The 18,053-nt window shown below is 41.5% G+C and overlaps 1 protein-coding gene across 7 annotated transcripts in view; it reads right to left on the bottom strand.

The window, feature by feature from the left end:
- Positions 1–18,053, bottom strand: part of SH3KBP1 (SH3 domain containing kinase binding protein 1) — a 309,900-nt gene that overhangs the window by 74,497 nt on the left and 217,350 nt on the right. For all 7 annotated transcript variants that reach the window (XM_081126121.1, XM_081126120.1, XM_081126118.1 and 4 more), the window contains one exon: positions 16,915–17,009. In XM_081126121.1, the coding sequence (XP_080982247.1) occupies positions 16,915–17,009 (95 nt within the window). The remainder of the gene's footprint in view (positions 1–16,914; positions 17,010–18,053) is intronic.

Raw genomic sequence — 18,053 nt, 5'->3', positions numbered from 1 at the left:
AGAATGGGAAGTGGGTCACAGAAAAAAATGTTCAAGAATTAGTGCTCAGACCAGCAATTTTCAACCTTTTTCATCTCACAACACAAAGAAACTAATTACTAAAATTCTGCGGCACATTATTTTTTGGCAATCTGACAAAAGAAAATAGGTATAAATTTGCTTCATTCACATCGGATGGCTACTGTTGTATTAGCTGTTATCATTTTTTTTATTTGACAGTCTAAGGGAAAAGAGGTCAGTGCCTCTGACTAAATAGTCAGGTATTGCGTGTTTTAAAAATTCTTGTTGCAAATCGGTTGAAAATTGCTGGCTTAGAGTAAAGGCAGTTCTTGGCTCCCAGGAGGTTCCCAAGCAACGTCTACTGAACAGTGATACGAGGTGTGAGTCAAGATGGCACTCATGAGTGACAGGGGCAGAATTGAGGGGCAGGTGGTTAATGATTTCTGAGGCCAGACTGTCATCAGGGCGGAAGTGGATGTCCCCAAGGAGGGTGGCAGGAAGTGAGTGAAGGCAGGACAATGAGGCAATAGCTGACCACTGAGGAGAGAGGCAGTGTGGCTAAAATAATGGAAGATTTTAGGGTGATCATATAATTTATTTCCAAACCTGGGACACTATAAACAATTACACCAGGACCATAGGAGTAATCTAAGATGATGGTTATCCAAGCAGATTTTGAGATTCCATTAAGGATGAGGAAAGAGCAGTGTAGGCAGGTGAGGGAATGGCCTCTGAATGAGGTGGGAGTTTGCAGTGGAAAAGAGTAAAAGGTCAGCATGTAGATGAAAGCTTCCAGAACAATGATATGTAAACAAGCTCTACTGGCACGAAAGCATAGGAAAGTAGACCTGGACCCTCATCAAGACTCAAGAATATGGAAAGAATTATATTTCTGACATAGAATGTTCAGTTTTCTATGATCAAGTCCTCAAAATGGCCAAAATGTTTCTCTATGCCCCATTACCAGGCAAATTTTAGGGAAAAATATGATATTTTTCCTTATAAGATACAAATGATGGTTTTTCTTTTAAGGAATGAAAATGCCAAGTCCTAGACGTGCTGTACTCCAACCTCTATGTTCTGCACTATCTTCAGTTTTCCAAGGTATCTCAGAGGGAGGGGGAAGAGAGCAAACTTGGGCCATCTGATACTCACTTTGTCCACTAATGACAAAAACTCTGGGTCTCAGTTTCTTCATACACATGAAAATCTTTGCAAGGTGTAAAGAGCAACACAATTGCTGCTGGTTGTTATTGTCATTATTGTGGTTCTAGGGACTGGTCCCAGTGACCTTGATGGATAATGTGGCTAAAAAGGCTTAATTAAACACACATGCATTTGTTATGTGACTCAGCACCATCCTTGGGTGAAACCCCCAGGCAGCAGTTCACACACGTGGAGGAGGGCTGAGGGGAGAGATGCCAAGGTCCCCAAGTGTGTCTGAGGAGGGAGACCTTGCCTGGACCTCAATGCCATGCCTCATTCAGCTTGATCCTGCCAGAGGGGCCCTTGGGAACATAGCTGAAGTGTTCTGCCACTCCATACAGCTATTTTGACAGAGACCAGCTAAGAGCTACTCCCTGACATACAACCTGTCAGCAGGAAGTCACCAGGGAGCCCTGGTGTGTCTGCTGCTAGTCTGGACACTTTAAATCTTTAGAAAAGACAAACTTGCCACCTGGCTTACAAAATGGTTAAAAGAATAAGCTACAACCTCATCTTGGGCTCCATTTTACCAAGAGTACAAAACAACATATTAGAGCAGTGTTTCTCAAACCTGGCTATGCATTTAGAATCACCTGGTAATTTTTTAAAATCCTAATGCCCAGGTTATACCCCGCACCAATTAATCAATTTATGGGGATGGGGTGGGACCAGGAAATCAGTGCTTTTTAAAGGTCCTTCTAATGTGAAGACTGAGGATCAATTATTTAAACCAGTGCTTCTCAAATTTTAATGTGAATGCTATACACTTGTGGATCTTGTGAAAATGACAATTTGGATTCAATAAGGCTTGGAGCATGCCTGAGATTCAGCATTTCTAACAGGTTCCTAGGCGATGTGATTGCTGCTGGACCCCAGACCACACTTTGAGTAGCATGATTCTCAAAAATGGTAAGCTCCTTGAAAACAAGGATCTTATCTTTACAACTTTGTATCCACCAAATACCTAGCACAGTGCCTGGCAAATATAGATTCTGAGTAAATGTTAGCTGAATGGATGAATTGATGGATGGCCTAATCTTCTCCTAGACTATTAACCTACTACTCTCAATTTTCAAACATTAGAAGTAAGGTCAAGTTGAACAAGAGGCAGACATAGATTAGCTACACAAGAATGCTTCATCTACAGGACCAGGCTTACCTGTTGATCTGTACCGAATTTATTATTTGTTGATAATTGTGGCAACAACTTAAATGTACCTCCAAAAGGCACATTTGAGTTCAGACAGTAGCATATAGCTTAGAAACGGATATAGCGAACCAAAAGATTAAAAGATGAAAATGGTTCACCAGCTGGTCCAAATGCAAAAGAAAAGCACTCTGCTTAGTCACTTCTGGTGGTCAGCTGTCCCCACACTTCCTAGTACCAATTTCCCAGAAGTTATCCAGTGCGGTGGCTGTTTTTTATGAACTTCTCTGATGACTGAGATATCAGTCACAGAGAAAATGAGTGTTATATAATTTTGGTGTGGCTGTTAAGTGAGCCTTGGAGTGCCCGAGGGGGTCTCACATGCTCAGCATCCCGCCAGCAACACAGAAAGAGCTGTTTAATGTTTACTAATGAATGCCTTCTGCACAGAGCTTCGGGGGGGGGGGGGGCTGTTGAGAGAAAGCTCTATGGAAGCTAGAGCCCAGGAGTGCTCAGTTCTGCCTTTGCTTGTTAACACCACCCCAAGAGAAGCAATTATTCTGCTTGGCTGGGATTTTTGCTCAGAATTTCCAACATCCCCATAAGTTGGTTACTAAAGCAGCTCATCAGCACACTGTTTATGAGGTAACAGGGAAAAAAAGAAAGCTATGGTCTATCTCAGTGTCAGCAGAAATCCTTGGCAGATCACAATTAATGCGGGAAGCCGAGGAGGCAATCCCAGGGATAAGCCCACCCAAGAATATGTTAGAGTCCAAATGCCAACATCCTGGGATCATAGAAGCTTAGGCAGTCATTAATTGTTTGGTGATACTGGGAAGTTATGAGGTCAAAGAGCTCATCTACTTGTAAAAAAAATCCTGACTTTTTATTGGGCAATAACATACAAGTTTTGCTATACTAGCTTCTGATTTTTTTCATTTTACATATTGTAAAACTAGTAACAAAAAATTGGATGAGTAACACACAAAAATCAGTAATTAAGCTTTCTTTAGGTCATACCAATATTAACTGAAACATGGACTGATGCCTGAAAACTGTACAGATGGTCCCTGACTTTCGATGGTTCAATTTAAGATTTTTCTACTTTACAATGGTGCAAAAGCAAAATGCATTTGGTAGAAAACATTCTTTGAAATGTTGACCTTTTCCTGGGCTAGCGATATGCGGTATGATACTCTCTCATGATGCTGGGCAGCAGCAGTGAGCTGCAGCTCCCAGCCAGCCATGTGATCACGAGGGTGAACAACTGATATTCTACAGTGTAGTTTTTGTGTTAGATGATTTTGCCCAACTATAGACTAATGTAATTGTTCTGAGCACGGTTAAGGTAGGCTAAGCTAAGCTATGATGTTCCATAGATTAGGTGTATTAAATGTACTTTCAACTTAAGATATTTTCAACTTACAATGGGTTTATCGGGATGTAACTACATCATAAGCCAAGGAACATCTGTATTCAGAAATGCCCTCATGACTTTTATAAACTACTCATATTATACCTTGCATTTTCCCGCTTCTTCATACATCTAATAATTTGTTATTGTATATTCTTAAGAGCTATGTATGCTATATTGTTGAATGGATTTTGTTGTCTTCCTTGCAAGAGTGTTGAGTTTTGTTATGGTGGGCAAGTTACTTGTAGATCAGCTTCACTTGTCAAGGCTTGGTTTTAGGCTTTGTTAGGCTAGGTTTAGTGGAGTACCATTCCTATGATTGCCCTTTCTTGCTTTTCAGTTGGATACTAGGTGTGTTCACCAAGGGTTTTCTATTCTGCTTGGCCAGAACTCCAATCTCTCTCATCACTGGTGAGATATTCACTCAGTTCACAGCCCATCCCACCCCCACTCCCTGTACTTATTTTCTGTCAAGCCTGGTAGAGTCTTGCCCTATTGATATACAGCTTAGTATTTGGCCAAAGGCTCAAAGGATTCCCTATAAAGAGACTTCTTGAGCTCTTCTGTGTATAGCTCGCTACTCTGCAGTTCCCTGTCCTAAAAATTCCAGCTACCTTGGCAGCCCTGAATTACAACTTGTTTCCTCTATCCAGTACATCTTCTTCTCTGTTTGGGCTCTACTGCTCTGTGCTACAAAAAGTGCCCCCAGGCAAAAAAACAAGGTTGATGTAGAACTCACTTTATGCTTCTCTCAACAGTCACATCCCTGTGCGGTGTATTGTCCAATGCCTAAAAACAACTGCTTCATGTATTTTACCTAACTTTAAAGTTTTCCGTGGCAGGCACGTAAGTCTAATAACCTTTACTCCATCATGGCCACAACCAGAAGTTATATTCTCATTTTAAAAGTGTTTTTTTAATATCACATGATCTCACTTATATGTGGAATCTAAAGAACAAAGTAAACTGATGAAGGAAATAGATCCAGTGACATAGAAGCATGTAACAGACTGACGAATCTCAGAGGGAAGACAGGGGTGGGTGGGTAGGGGGAGAGAGATTAACCAAAGAACTTATATGCATAAATGCATAACTCAGGGACACAGACAATAGTGTGGTGAAGGCCGGGGGGTGGGTGCAGGGTAGAAGGGGTCAATGGGGGAAAAAAGGGGACATCTGTAATTCTTTCAACAATGAAGATAATTTTTAAAAAGTGTTTCTTTAATTAGAATGAATTTATTTTATTCTAGATATAATAGAACTTTAAGCTCTATCTTTAAAAGTCTGAGCTATTTCAAGGTCTAATTCCCAAAAGATGTCCTAGAGAAAGAATTTCTGAAATGAAGATACATGCATAGGTTTTTAATTATCCTGGAGTTTCCTTTGCTAGTCATATGTACCCTTCTCTAACAAGGAAGGTGAACTATTCCCTAAGGAAAGTACTCATTGTTAAACATCTTTATATGGAAAAGTTAAATACATACAGTAAATTAGTGCCACCCAATCCTTTTTAGATAACGGCACACATTTTAAATGATAGTATTTTGATGACATACTGCTGCAGGCCAAACATTGTTAGAGGCCATCAGCCCAGAGGGAGATTTCAAATACCTAAGGCCCTTCCCATCTACCCTGAAGAGCTGAGGGGATCACTGTCATACACTCCTTTAACCTGCTCTTAGCACATGGGTTAGGAAATGCTACAGAAGTAACCTTTGAGTCCAGGTGTCACTAAGAAATGAGAAAAAAGCTGAAACAATATCTCAGGCCCCAGAAAGAGAACAGAGCTTCCTTCCACAGGTATTAGGACAGGCAGGCAGGAATCAGGAAGCCCTGAAGAGATTTTAATAGGAGGTCATACAGAGCAGATGCCCCCAAAGGCCTCAGTGCTCACACTCTGCTTCCCTCTTAGAAAAAAGATGCTTCTATGTGGAGCCTCTTCAGAGAACAGCACCCAACAGATACTGCCATATTGGCCCAACTCCAAGTTCACCATTCATATTGGGCATCCCTAGGAGTTGTGGGACATAGCCATATAGTTTGTACACAACAATAGACAAGAATTGCTTACTCATTTCATTTGCAGCTTAAATACTCTTAAGTCTCAGGAAATGTTTATGCTTTTAGCCTTTTTATAATAGTAGAATGAAAGACTTTCTACCTCCATAAACCCACTTCAAAAATCAGTAAGCATGAGAAAAGGAAATGTTTGCAGAGAGAGGGCCTTTCCTGTGTGTTTATAATCTGACCTAAGCATGACAAGAGACAATAACATATGAGGGCATGTGAACAAATCATACACAAAATGCAAATCATTAAGGTAGCACTTTTACATTTTTTTGTCCATTTAAACATAATCAAGTATGTGAAGTTATGTAACAATGTTTTCATAGAAACTTCTCATTTTCTACTTGTTAGGTCACTTATATTTAGATGACCACTTAATGCCAAATTAAAAAAGCTGTTTCTAATGGTACCTTCAGCTCATCCAGAGCACATGGCTAATGGCACAGTTTACCTCTCAAGGATGTACATCCTATGGCTGAATTTTCATTTTCATTTATGTTTAGAAAACTGTGCTGATACTGCATCCAAATACATGCTCTTCTTCCATTAAAAGGATAGTAGATATAATAAAAATCATTTTGCTTCATTGACAAAGACATTGGCAATTATAAAGCATTTTTCATTATGTTTTAACAGATTTTCTTAGCTCCTGTACCACCTCTAAGAGACACAAAGAAGGGGGTGGGGGTAAGGGTAAGAGTGAGGGTGAGCAAGTATCTTCATTTCACAGATAAGGACTGGGAAGCAATAACAGGTGAAGGGCATAGCCATGATCATTATGAAGGTCAAAAACATCCAAGCTGCAGCTGCTATTGGTAAAATCCTAAATTACTACCTTCTATCTCTATTCTTTACCAGACAGATCTATATTTAAATGTTTCTATTAGGAAAATTTATTCCCTGGCATAAAAATTTGTGTGGAGTCTTTTTCTCTATGCTCAGCAAATTTCATTTCTAGGCCTGTGCAATGAAAAATACAATTCCCAGGTCGAATCCAGGCCCTCTGGCTGCTCAACAGGGTCCAGGCTTGACTGGTGGAGTGTAGCTGTATTTCTTCGCTACCTTGGGGAGAAGAGACATAGGAGCATAGGGGTAAGGGGCAGGAAAAGGCTCTGATATGGGAGATTTGTGGCCTTGTATTCCACAGAAATTCCCAGGAAGACTCAGAACAAAACCAAGGTCCTTGAAATTCATTCAATTATACATCAGGCACTTATTTACTAAACACTAGGGCTCAGATGGCCTTGTAAGAAAAAACAGAACAACATTCTCTTAACACTATCTTTGTAGAGCAAAAGTTCTTAATCTTGCCAAAGTCCAATTTAGTAGTATTTTCTTTCATGGATTGTTTTTTGCTGTCATGTCTAACAACTCTGTCCTCCTATGTGTTCATGAATAACTTTCTATGTTTTATGTTTTACGTGTAGATCTTTACATGTAGTTCATTTTGTGTTAATTTTTGTATCATGTGTTGGGTTTAGGTTAGGGTTCACCTTTTTTGCCTATGGATGCCCAACTGCACCAAAACCAATTCTTGAAAAGATTATCCTTTCTTTCTTAAATTTTCTTTGTACCTGTGTTGAAAATCAGTTGGCTGTATTTCTATGGGTCTGTTTCTAGACATTCTATTTCCTTGGCCAACAAGGTATAGCCCTTGGGCCAAATCTGGCCTGCTATCTATTTCTGTACAGCCTACAAGCTAAGAATAGTTTTCACATTTTTAAATGGTTTTGAAAAATCAAAAGAATAATATCTCAAGGAATGTGAAAATTATACAAAATTCAAATCTTAGTGTCTATAAATAAAGTTTTATTGGAACTCAGCCACGTCCATTCATTTACATCTATGACTGCTTTTCCAGAGTTGCAACAGAGACCGCATGACCCATAAAGCCTAAAATATTTACTCTCTGGTCTTTTACAGAAAAGGTTTGCCAAACCCTGGTCTAGGATATGAGGATCCTTATGCACATTCATATGGAACCTCAGGGGCTCTCTGAATGCCACTATAAAAAAATACTGTAAGGACAGAAGCTTTAAATAGAACCTCTGAAAGCCCTGAGGAAGACAGAAAAGGAATGCATTTAATAGTTTGCTGCCCTTTCCTACCAGGGCTACAATATAAAAGCCTTGAATAAAACTATTCTTAAAAGGATGAAATTTTACTATAAAATGGGGAAACTTAAGTCTAAAGGGTATTTGTTTTTAATGCATTTTTCTTAAACGTCTCCATGAATCATAAACTATGAAAAAATATTTCAGCCCGGCCGGGCGTGGCTCAGCGGTTGAGCGTCGAGCTAGGATCCAGGCGATCAGGGTTCGATTCCCAGTCGGGGCACATGCCCGGGTTGTGGGCTGGATCAATGACTCTCATCATTGATGTTCCTATCTCTCTCTCCCCCTCTCCTTTCCTCTCTCGGAAATCAATAAAGATATATTTTTTAAAAAAAATTTCAAATGTGAAAGATGATAGGTTAATGTCATGAATATAAGGTATTTTTATAAAAATGAATTGGAAAGTTACACACGTAATTTTCAAAAATGTGAACACCAGGGGACAGGAAGAGATTAACCAAAGAACATATATGCGTAACCCATGGACACAGACAATGGTGTGGGAAGGCCTGGGAGAGGTGGGGGTTGGGTAGAGGGGGACAAAAAGGAGGAAAATGGGAGACATCTGTAACTTAAAAAAATTTAAAAAGAAATTTTAAAATGTGACCACCTATCAGATTAGCAGAGATTAGAAAAAAATGTCAATATTCAGGATGACAAGGACAGGGGAATATATTTGCATACACTCCTGTGGGGAAACTAAATTGGCACAATAGTTCATAACATCACTTAAATGCCTTTAAAAGGCACTGTGGCAGCATTACATTTAGCAACTTATCATCAGGAAATAATAACTGCTAACAATTAGACAGCCCTTACCATGAGCCAGGCATTCTAAATGCTTTGCCTACTTTAACTCATTTCATCTTTACAACACTGGGAGGCAGGTGCTGTCATCATCCCCATTTCTCATATGTGAAAACTGTGAAAGATTGAGCAACCTGCCCAAGGTTACACAAGTAGTAGAAAGTGGCAGAAATAATTATGTGCACAAAGATTTACAAACAAGATGATGACTACATGCAAAATAGTCTAAAATAGGAAAAAAACAGAAACAAGCTAAATATGAGAGAACTGTGGTACTCCATACATTAGGATGCTAAGGAACCATTTAACCATACTGCCAAAGATAGGCATGATATATTTTGGACAGAGGGTTAAAAAATAGTGTGTATTATATGATCGTATTTTATTTTGAACTGTGTGTTGTGTTGTGGTGGGTGGATGGTGGTGGTGGGGTGGTGGTAAAAAGTCTGGAAGAATATAGCTCAAATATTTAGAGAGGTATCTGAAGGTGGTGAGGCCACAGGTGATTTCGACTTTTCTCTGTATTTATCTGTTTTGTTCTCATTTGTTCTCCAAGAGAAAGTATTATTTCTATAATTTTAAAGTATTACTTAACGGTGCATCCAGTGCCACTTGCCATCTCAGAAGCTGTATTTTAAAAGATGCAAATGTGAATGTAAAAACTTTAAGACTTTAATAAGATGGGGGGCTATACAACTATAATAAATTACTTTCATCCTAAGAGAAATTAAATAATGAAAGGGAACTTCAGGGAAAGTACTGGCCTTAATTTCAGGACAGTTCAAACACTAAGAAAGAACTTCCAGTCCCTGAACATTTGTCTTTTCTTCTTTCTACAATAACTTATCATAGCAATAACCATCATTTAGCTTTTATATTTCTAAAGCATTTTCAGCCACACCATCTCAGTTAATCCTCACAACAGCCCTCTTAGAGTAATACAAATAGAAAGGCTGGAAATAGAAAACAGAAAAAAAAGGGAGTTTCTCTAATTCTGTATGGCACCTGCAGATTTTTCTGTGTATGGCAGGAAAAAAGTATCCTAAGATGCTGTTGCAAGGCTTACTGATGTCCTGCCACTAAAGTATAGCACTCTGGAGAGAGATGACAATCAGGTTGAACAAACACAGAGTCCCTTTTGACAGTTATATATAATTTGTGGTGGCATATGAAGCTGGGAATTTGCAGCAACTGTAACTCATCTGTCTGAAAAATCTGCAATCGTCACCACTGAAATTTTGGGCTGGCATTGTTTTGACTGTCTACTGGTAAACTAAAGAGAAGTTTCCTTCCATCTCAAGCCCTACATTTCTCATCCTCATCTAATTTAAAACCACATGTTTGGGAGGATACACGAGCTCAGTGAAGTTTTGATCAAATACACCATGGTGTGAGGATTCTTCTCAACCATACCACTGGCCTGGTGACTTGAAAGAGGAAGACAAAACAGCAAACTGTATTCCTTGCTATTGCTAATTTTCCTAAGAGGAGATATATTGTGACTTCCATCTTGAGAAAGGACACGTGCAGTCTAACAAGACAGGCCATATTGCAAGAAATACATCCTATGACATTAATGACTCATTTGCTGAATACTGATATTTTTCAAATGTGTGTAAACCCAGATGATCCCAGACCTGCGCTTAACTTCCTCGTTCACTCATAAAACATCTCCTTCTAATGGGTGTGTCAGGGTGTCATCATTTTCAGGGTGGCACCTGCTAATTTACTCCTCCACCCTTGAAACCACATTTAATCCTAGCATTTGAGCTCTGCTAACAGCTTCAGCAGTTGAGAGAGAAAGGGTCAAGGCCAGTACTCTATTTAGCTGATCGGCTCTCTTATACAAAGCTGAGAGCCTTTCTTGAGATTTCTAAAGACACTTCTCTTTGAGGAAACATTCTTACTTCCTGTGAGGCAGAAAGCAAGAAAGTCTGAAAACATTTTTCTCATGAATAAATGTTTCAATTAATGAATGAATGGGAGGGAGGCAGGAGGGGAAAATAAACATTAGAACAAACAATAGAACATATAATCACAGAATGACTTAGGAAGGAGCTTAGGATTCCTGCCTTTTTTTAATGGTAAAAGCAAGCAGAAAACTCAGTGGCACATGGGCCCAGAAGAAAAGAGGAAGGTAAAATACACTGGGCATGGGAAAAAAGCAGAAGAAATAAGTAGAATGAGAGGGCTTCAGGCATAAAAAGAACCAACATTAGCCCTGAGCTGAGCTCATCATTTCCTCTACACTGACTATCATTTCATTTCTGTAGAGGTGACAATGGAATCAGAAAGTCACGGATGATCCTGACCCTAAGACATCAGAAACATGGACACCAAAATGCAAGCATCAGAAACAACTGGATGGGGTAATGGCGTGGTAATACTGTTTTCTTGATAAAATAATGAAAATCTCATCATTTTAGAAAGAAAATCCCACAGACCCCTGCCCTAGATATTTAGCAACAGTGAGAGACTCAGTGAGTATAAAAGTCATCTTGGGAACGACTGAGCCCTACCTACCACAAGCATCCGACTACCCCTCAGGATGTTTGCACAGTACCATTCTGCCCAGCCCCCAAGTTCAGGGTCAGGAGATGCCTCTGCCCTGGCTCTGCCACTGACTTTCTGTGAGAACCTTGGGAAAGTCACTTCCACATGCGGGCCTCTGTTTCTCCTTTGTAATCTGAACAGAACACCCATGGTTCCACCTAACTCCCAGGGCTGCTGTGAGGCTGAGCTGCAGAGAAACTCAGGAGGAAAGAGGAGTGGTGCTGAAGGGTCCTGGGTTCTTGCTGCCAGTGACCCAGAAGGTCTTGCACTGGGAACCTGCAGTCATGCAGGTAGACTGAGCCATTATTAAGTTAAATGCTCAACTGTTGTCTAGGAAAGAAGAGAGGAAAACACATTGAGGTAGAGATGGAGGAAGCTGGGGTAATTAGTACTCAGTCCTAATATGCCCTCACCACAGGGCTAACTCCAAACATTTGGGCTCCCTGGTTTGATACATCCCTAGGCAAAGGCGAAACTCCCAGTTTGTTTTTCGTGTGGTGGTTACCTTATACCTCTACCTGTATCTAACCCTTTGGGTTCCTTTTTCTTTCAGGTGCACCCATCACCCTGAACATCAATGCTGGCTTATGTTGTCTCTTTCCCCTTCCCTCCATCTCCACTGCTCCATGATTTTAGCCAATACAATTATCCTTCTTAGCGTTGACCTTGATGTTGTCAAATAGGCAAATACCCATGAAGAAACAGAGGGGTTGTGTCTGCTTTAGTAAGGGTCAAGGACACAGCTACTCAGGGGAGGATTTTTATAAGAAATAGCTAAAGATCCTTATTTACAAACAGGTCACATGGGAAGCCCTTCCTCCCAGACTGGGGAGGGAAGTAGCTGGGAGGAAAAGACCACTCTGAGGCCAGGAGACTGTAGGCTAAGGGTAAAAACATGGTCTATCTCTACAGCTGGGCTCATTCAGCCTCAAGAGGCAGTGGCCAGGGCAAGGAGCACCCTTCAGTGGTGGCCCTCGTCACAGCTGGGCCTGGCCTGACCCCTCCAGGCTGCTTTCAGCCTATCTCCAGGGAGGTTCTCTGGTTGGAAACCAGACCCAGAGGTTTCTGAAGCCTTTCAGCTACACTCTGGGTACAATCAGGAAGGCAGGGATGGGGGCGGGAGGAACACAGATGAAGGAGTTATTTTTGTGACTGGAAATAAAAGCTAAACACAGGTGTGTTCTGCACAAGTGGAAATGTTCCCAAATCCACAAGAATTCTTTATAAATAAACTAAAAAACAAACCGTTTGGGTTGCCACAGTTCATCCTGTTTCCAGGGACACACACACAAATAGTTCGGGTCTTTGCACATTATTTCAGGAATTGCGGAGGGCTTCTGGGCACTCCCACTAAAGGTGTCTGACTCATTTTCTAGAAAGCTACAGGAAGTGACAACCTAGTGCTAAAAATGAGTGCAGAGCCTGCCCTGTGACACCTGCCACAGCACACAAAGCAGGGCAAGGGGAAACCACCTTAACTATGAAAGGAAAACACGATGGAATTTGGGATAAATTGAGAACCTCTACAGCAAAGCAATCAGAATCAGAGAGCAGCAATTCAGGTCTTTCATCTCAACTTATACATACAATAAAGATGCATATCCAAATGCAGATTGAACAAATCATGGTGAAGTTGTTCACTCTCCAATATCAATGGCATACAATAGCCTAAATGAACTCAGAGCGATTCCTTGACTCAGGAAGACTTAAGAATTTTCTATAGTGTCAGCAGGGTTTGATAGACTCAGACTCCATTTTTCCCACTTTCAGCAGGCAAAATATTTATGGCCCATTTTTTCCTCTCCAAATTCTTGTTGAAATCTTACCCATTGTGAATTCTGAACTATTTCAGGTGGGTTTTTCACCATTATTACCTACTTCACGTCATGGCGTTCCAGCCCCAGCAGCAAACTAGGCCCAGACACTCCTGTTTCAAGGTCAGAGGAAGAGCAACTGGAGTTGAAGTGACAATTTCTAGGATTATAGGTACCACTCACTGGTGGACCCCTCCCTGTGAGAGGTACTTTATGCCCAGCCTCTTAGTAAATCCTCAAGGCAGCTCTGTGAGGACAGCTTTATAGCTGAGAATACTGACACTCAGAGGGGTTAAGTGACATGCCCAAAGACCCACGGCCAGGAGTGGTGCTGCTGGGATTCAAACCCTGGTTTCTCTGAGCTGGTGGCCTATGTGGCACTTGTCAATTTAACATGCTGTTTCCAACCAACTGTAATGCTAGGTCATTCATGGGAATAAAGTCAAAACCTGCAGAAGCACAGGATATCAAGAGACCTGATGTCACAGGCCATATAAATGATAATAAAAACAAAGTGATGGAATGCAAAGGACTTTTTAAAGCGATGAGCTCACAATGGGCCTGAGTGCATGATACAGCATAAGTTAAGACTGGTATATTATCAACTACTGAACAATCAGCTAAAGGGGTAGGCGGAGGGCATCTGGGCAGCAGGAACATAGTCTGGGTCAAGTTAAGGAGGACACACGAGCAGTATGGGGACATCCTTTGAGAGTTTGTTCATGTAAAACAGGGACACATACCAAGGTCAGAAGGCCAGACTGAAGTCAGATCACCTGGGCCAATGGGTGCAGGATAATTGAGTAGGATTTTACAAGAAAGGAAAGTTACTAAAGACTTTCATTGGAGAAGAGGTGTTCCATGAGCGAAGCACCATTATAGGATGATTAAAAAGAAGGGGCTGGAGTGTTAGGGATGAAGTAGCCCTCCACCCTTAGCTACCCCTGGGCTCTCCTCCAGAGCAGATGCTGTGGAGGGTGCTGGGGGAGGGAGGAGGCTGGGGAGAAGCAGCCTCCAACCTGGGCCTGGCTCTACCACAGAGAGGAAGTGGCAGGGACTCAGGAGGGCAGAATCCCTAGGTTCTGTGCTGCTGAACTGGGGTGGGGGGAGCAAGAGTCAAAATGACATGGAAACTCTAAGCCCGAGGAGCAGGACCAGTGTTCAAGCCAGGTCAAGGACCAACGGTATGGCAAGGATGGCAAGGCCATGTCTACAAATGTAATAGCAATATCTGTAAGCTGCTTCACAGTTTCCACAGTTTCCAAACTGCTTCCTAATACATTAAGCTATGAAACCAGGGAAACTGGGTACAAGCTTCGGACACTCTTGCCAGCAGCCTTCCACAGGCACACCCGTTTCCTTTCTCCCTCCTGTGTAGATGGGACCAGGAGAAAGTCCCTTTCTGACTAAGCTCTTCAGAAAAACCTGATTCTTGCCCAGCTGGGCATGGCTCAGCGGTTGAGCGTCGACCTAGGATCCAGGAGATGGGGGTTCGATTCCTGGTCAGGGCACATGCCCGGGTTGTGGGCTAGGCAGCCAATGAATGACTCTCTCATCATTGATGTTTCTGTCTCTGTCTCTTCCTCTCCTTTCCTCTCTCTGAAATCAATAAAGATATATTTAAAAAAAAAAAAGTTTAAAAAGAAAAACCTGATTCTTTTTATCAGACTAATTTATCAGCCAGGAGAAGGAAAGAATCAAGATGAATGTACTCTCATCATATGTAATCAAATGACAAGGATTGGATTAGGATGCGTTAAGGTAGAAATAGATGTGTTCAGATAAGGGACTATCCATATTGGTTTTTTCTTTTCCCCAAACCTTATTCAATATTCTTGATACATCTGGTTTTCAATTAAAATGAGGCTGCCCCCTTCGAACAGATGTAGGAAAATGAGTCTCCCCACTGTCAAGAATGGCATCTACTGAATTCTCTGCTTGCTTTATCATCACAGGAGAAAGTGCTCTCGCCTTTTCTCTGTATTTGTGCTATTTATTGAAATATTTGTATTATGCCTCATACCCACCTAACAACTTCCCTATCCGGACTGTTAGGTTAAGGTTCTGATCCAAAATAGGAAGTTCCCCATGCATAAGAAGCAGCCCAGAGGAGGCGCAGCCTAGGGACCAGGGGAAGGACTGTAAAGAAAGAGAACTGCCCAACCTCCTTGGCAGAATGGAACAAGAGGGCAGAATTTCCCCTCTGATTTCCTCCCACCACGGAAAACACCAAACACCTACAGAGATGCACTGAAATAAGTTCAGGGGAGGATATTTTACAGGCAAAAAGATGGACAAGTTCTTGGGTGACGAGCAAAGCAGGGAATAGTTTGCTATTCCAGGAAGGTGCCTGCCCTTAGCATTGTCTAGCATACCACTTTCATATGGAGTGGGTAACAGGGCCAGTTCTCTCCCTCAAATAATTTGACCTTTGGCAAGCTACTTAAGCTCTGGTGTCATTAGTTGCCTGGCATTGTTGGTTCAGGCTCTTTTTTTAATCCTCACTCAAGGATATGTTTTTATTGACTTAAGAGAGGGAGGAAGGGAGACAGGAAGAGAGGGGGGAGGGGAAGGGGGAGGGGGAAGGGGGAGAAGGAGAGGGAAAGCGAAAGAGAAACATTGATCAGTTGCCTGCTATATGTGCCCCAACCGGGAATCAAACCCGCAACCTTTTGGTGTACTGGACAAAGCTCCAGCCAACTGAGCAACCCAGCCAAGGCCTGGCTCAGGCTCTTAAAACACACAACCTCTACAGCCATTTCTCAAAGGTAACTTCCTTGATTATAAAGGTAAATCAAACATCACTTTTTGGACACACTTGGGGGTAGGAAATGGGGGGGACAGGAAACACCATGGTCCACTCCCTCTCAGTAATGGCCAGAGGCAGTGGGACCCAGGGCTTACCTCCCATGCTAGACCCTTGTTCTCTCTACCCTCTGCCTACACCCTCCAGCCAGTGCTTTCCAGCCCTGCATGAGCACAGGCTGCCATGATGCCTGTGCTAAGGGAATTATGTGTTCCCTGCCACTGCCACTCACCTGGATATAAGAGTAAGACCACCCACATATCTTAAAGACGGTTCCATTTTTCATTGTAATTGACCGTCATAAAATTCCTGTACCTCAGAGAAAAGGCCATATATTCTAAGAATTGCTTAAATAATTTATCTTTCAACCATCTACTTGGTGAGTACCATTGCATGAAAGTATAAACAATATGTGGTCCAGGCCCTGTCAAGCTGCGTCACTTCACACAGATTTTATAGTTCTCTTTGTGTTTACAAGACTCTGCCCATAATGATAATAAAATCATTCAACCTTCTTAGCCCAAACAAGACAAGCAAAATACTCTCAGGCATGCTACCTGTCTTTGATCTAAACAGTAAACATTCTATAAGTATTTTCTGCCTGTGAGGCATGACCTGTTTTTTGAAATCCTCTCCTTGGATATATCATGACCCAGAGTTTCGCAGCCAGGGCGGCTATGCAGTCTGGGTTCTCCAGCCATGCAGGTCACCTCTGAGTTAACCTTTGTGGGGCAGATGTTTTCTGCTGAGCCATGCAAATCTACAGCTGGCTCCAAGGCAAACAGAATCTAGTTGATTTTTAAGTTCATTCATTCACCTGAATACACTGGGCTTTGCCTGATCAAGAGAAAAGATGCAAGAATCTTTTTGAGGAATTCAGGACCATGAAAACCTAGAGTTTCAAGGACTAAAACAAAGCTTGTCCTATCCAGTCAACACCTCAAAACAGTTCACAGTTTAGAAGGCAGAAGGGAACCTTTGTTTACCTTATTGATGAGAGTGACTATATCTCCTTCTTTGATTGTCAATTCATCATCATTCTGCGCCTCATATGGAAATATTACTTTGCAGTAATCCTTGGCTGAAAGATGAAAAGAAAACACAACCTTTAAAATTCTTTATCTAATGAGCTGGCCCAGGAGAAGATATTCTCCATCACATTAACTTCAGGGAAAAGCACACTTACGAAATGGGATATAACCACTGAATAAAGAAAGGGTCACCCTCAGAAAACTACTGAAGATTGCTCATTTTGGGCTCATGAATATTTATTCTCTTCATTTTTTCCCTTATAAATTACATGATGTAATGAAATGGCATTGACTGCATTGCTTATCTCAAGCAAAGGAGCAACAATGTGTCCTTGGTCTCAGGAAAATAGATGTGTATATTTTATTATTTTTATTTTTACTTTTAAAATATATCTTTATTGATTTCAGAGAGAGGAAAGGAGGGGGGGGGAGAGAGAGAGAGAGAGAGAGAGAGAGAAGCATCAATGATGAGAGAGTCATTGATCGGCTGCTTCTTGCACACCCCCAACTGGAGATCGAGCCCGAAACCTGGACATGTGCCCTGACGGGGAATTAAACCCTGATCGCCTGGACCCTAGGTCAACGCTCAACCACTGAGCCACTCCCTGCCAGGCGATGTGTATATTTTATATACTCTTTAATTTATATATTCTTTGGGTGCATGTATAAGCAGACATATCTACAAAGAGCAAAAAGCTTAAATTTTGCCCTCACTACCTCCTTCCAAACATCGCTAAATTAGAAACAGGGTATTTGTATGTATTACAAAGCTGACATGGTACTCAAAACAATGAAAAAGACTCATTAGGGTATATCTTAAGAGACTGAGGTTGACATATTTATATGTAAACATGTGTCAACCACAAATAGCCAACAAATACTGACCAAATGTTCTTCACACACACACACGTGCCATGGCCTCTCTGTGGGAACCTGCCTGTTTATAGATGGGGCTGTCCATTAGTGAGGATACACAGCAGCCCTTGCCAAAGAAGGAGACATAAAGGCCACTCAAAATCAGTTCAAATATGTCCTGAGTTCTATGCCTTTGAAAGTCTATCTGATGTGAAATCCCTATTTACACGAAAGCACCA

Source organism: Miniopterus schreibersii, assembly GCF_964146895.1.
Source record: "Miniopterus schreibersii genome assembly, chromosome: X".
Lineage (NCBI taxonomy): Eukaryota > Metazoa > Chordata > Mammalia > Chiroptera > Miniopteridae > Miniopterus > Miniopterus schreibersii.
Note: the sequence above shows the minus strand (reverse complement) of the source record. Positions and strands in the feature narration are given on the sequence as shown.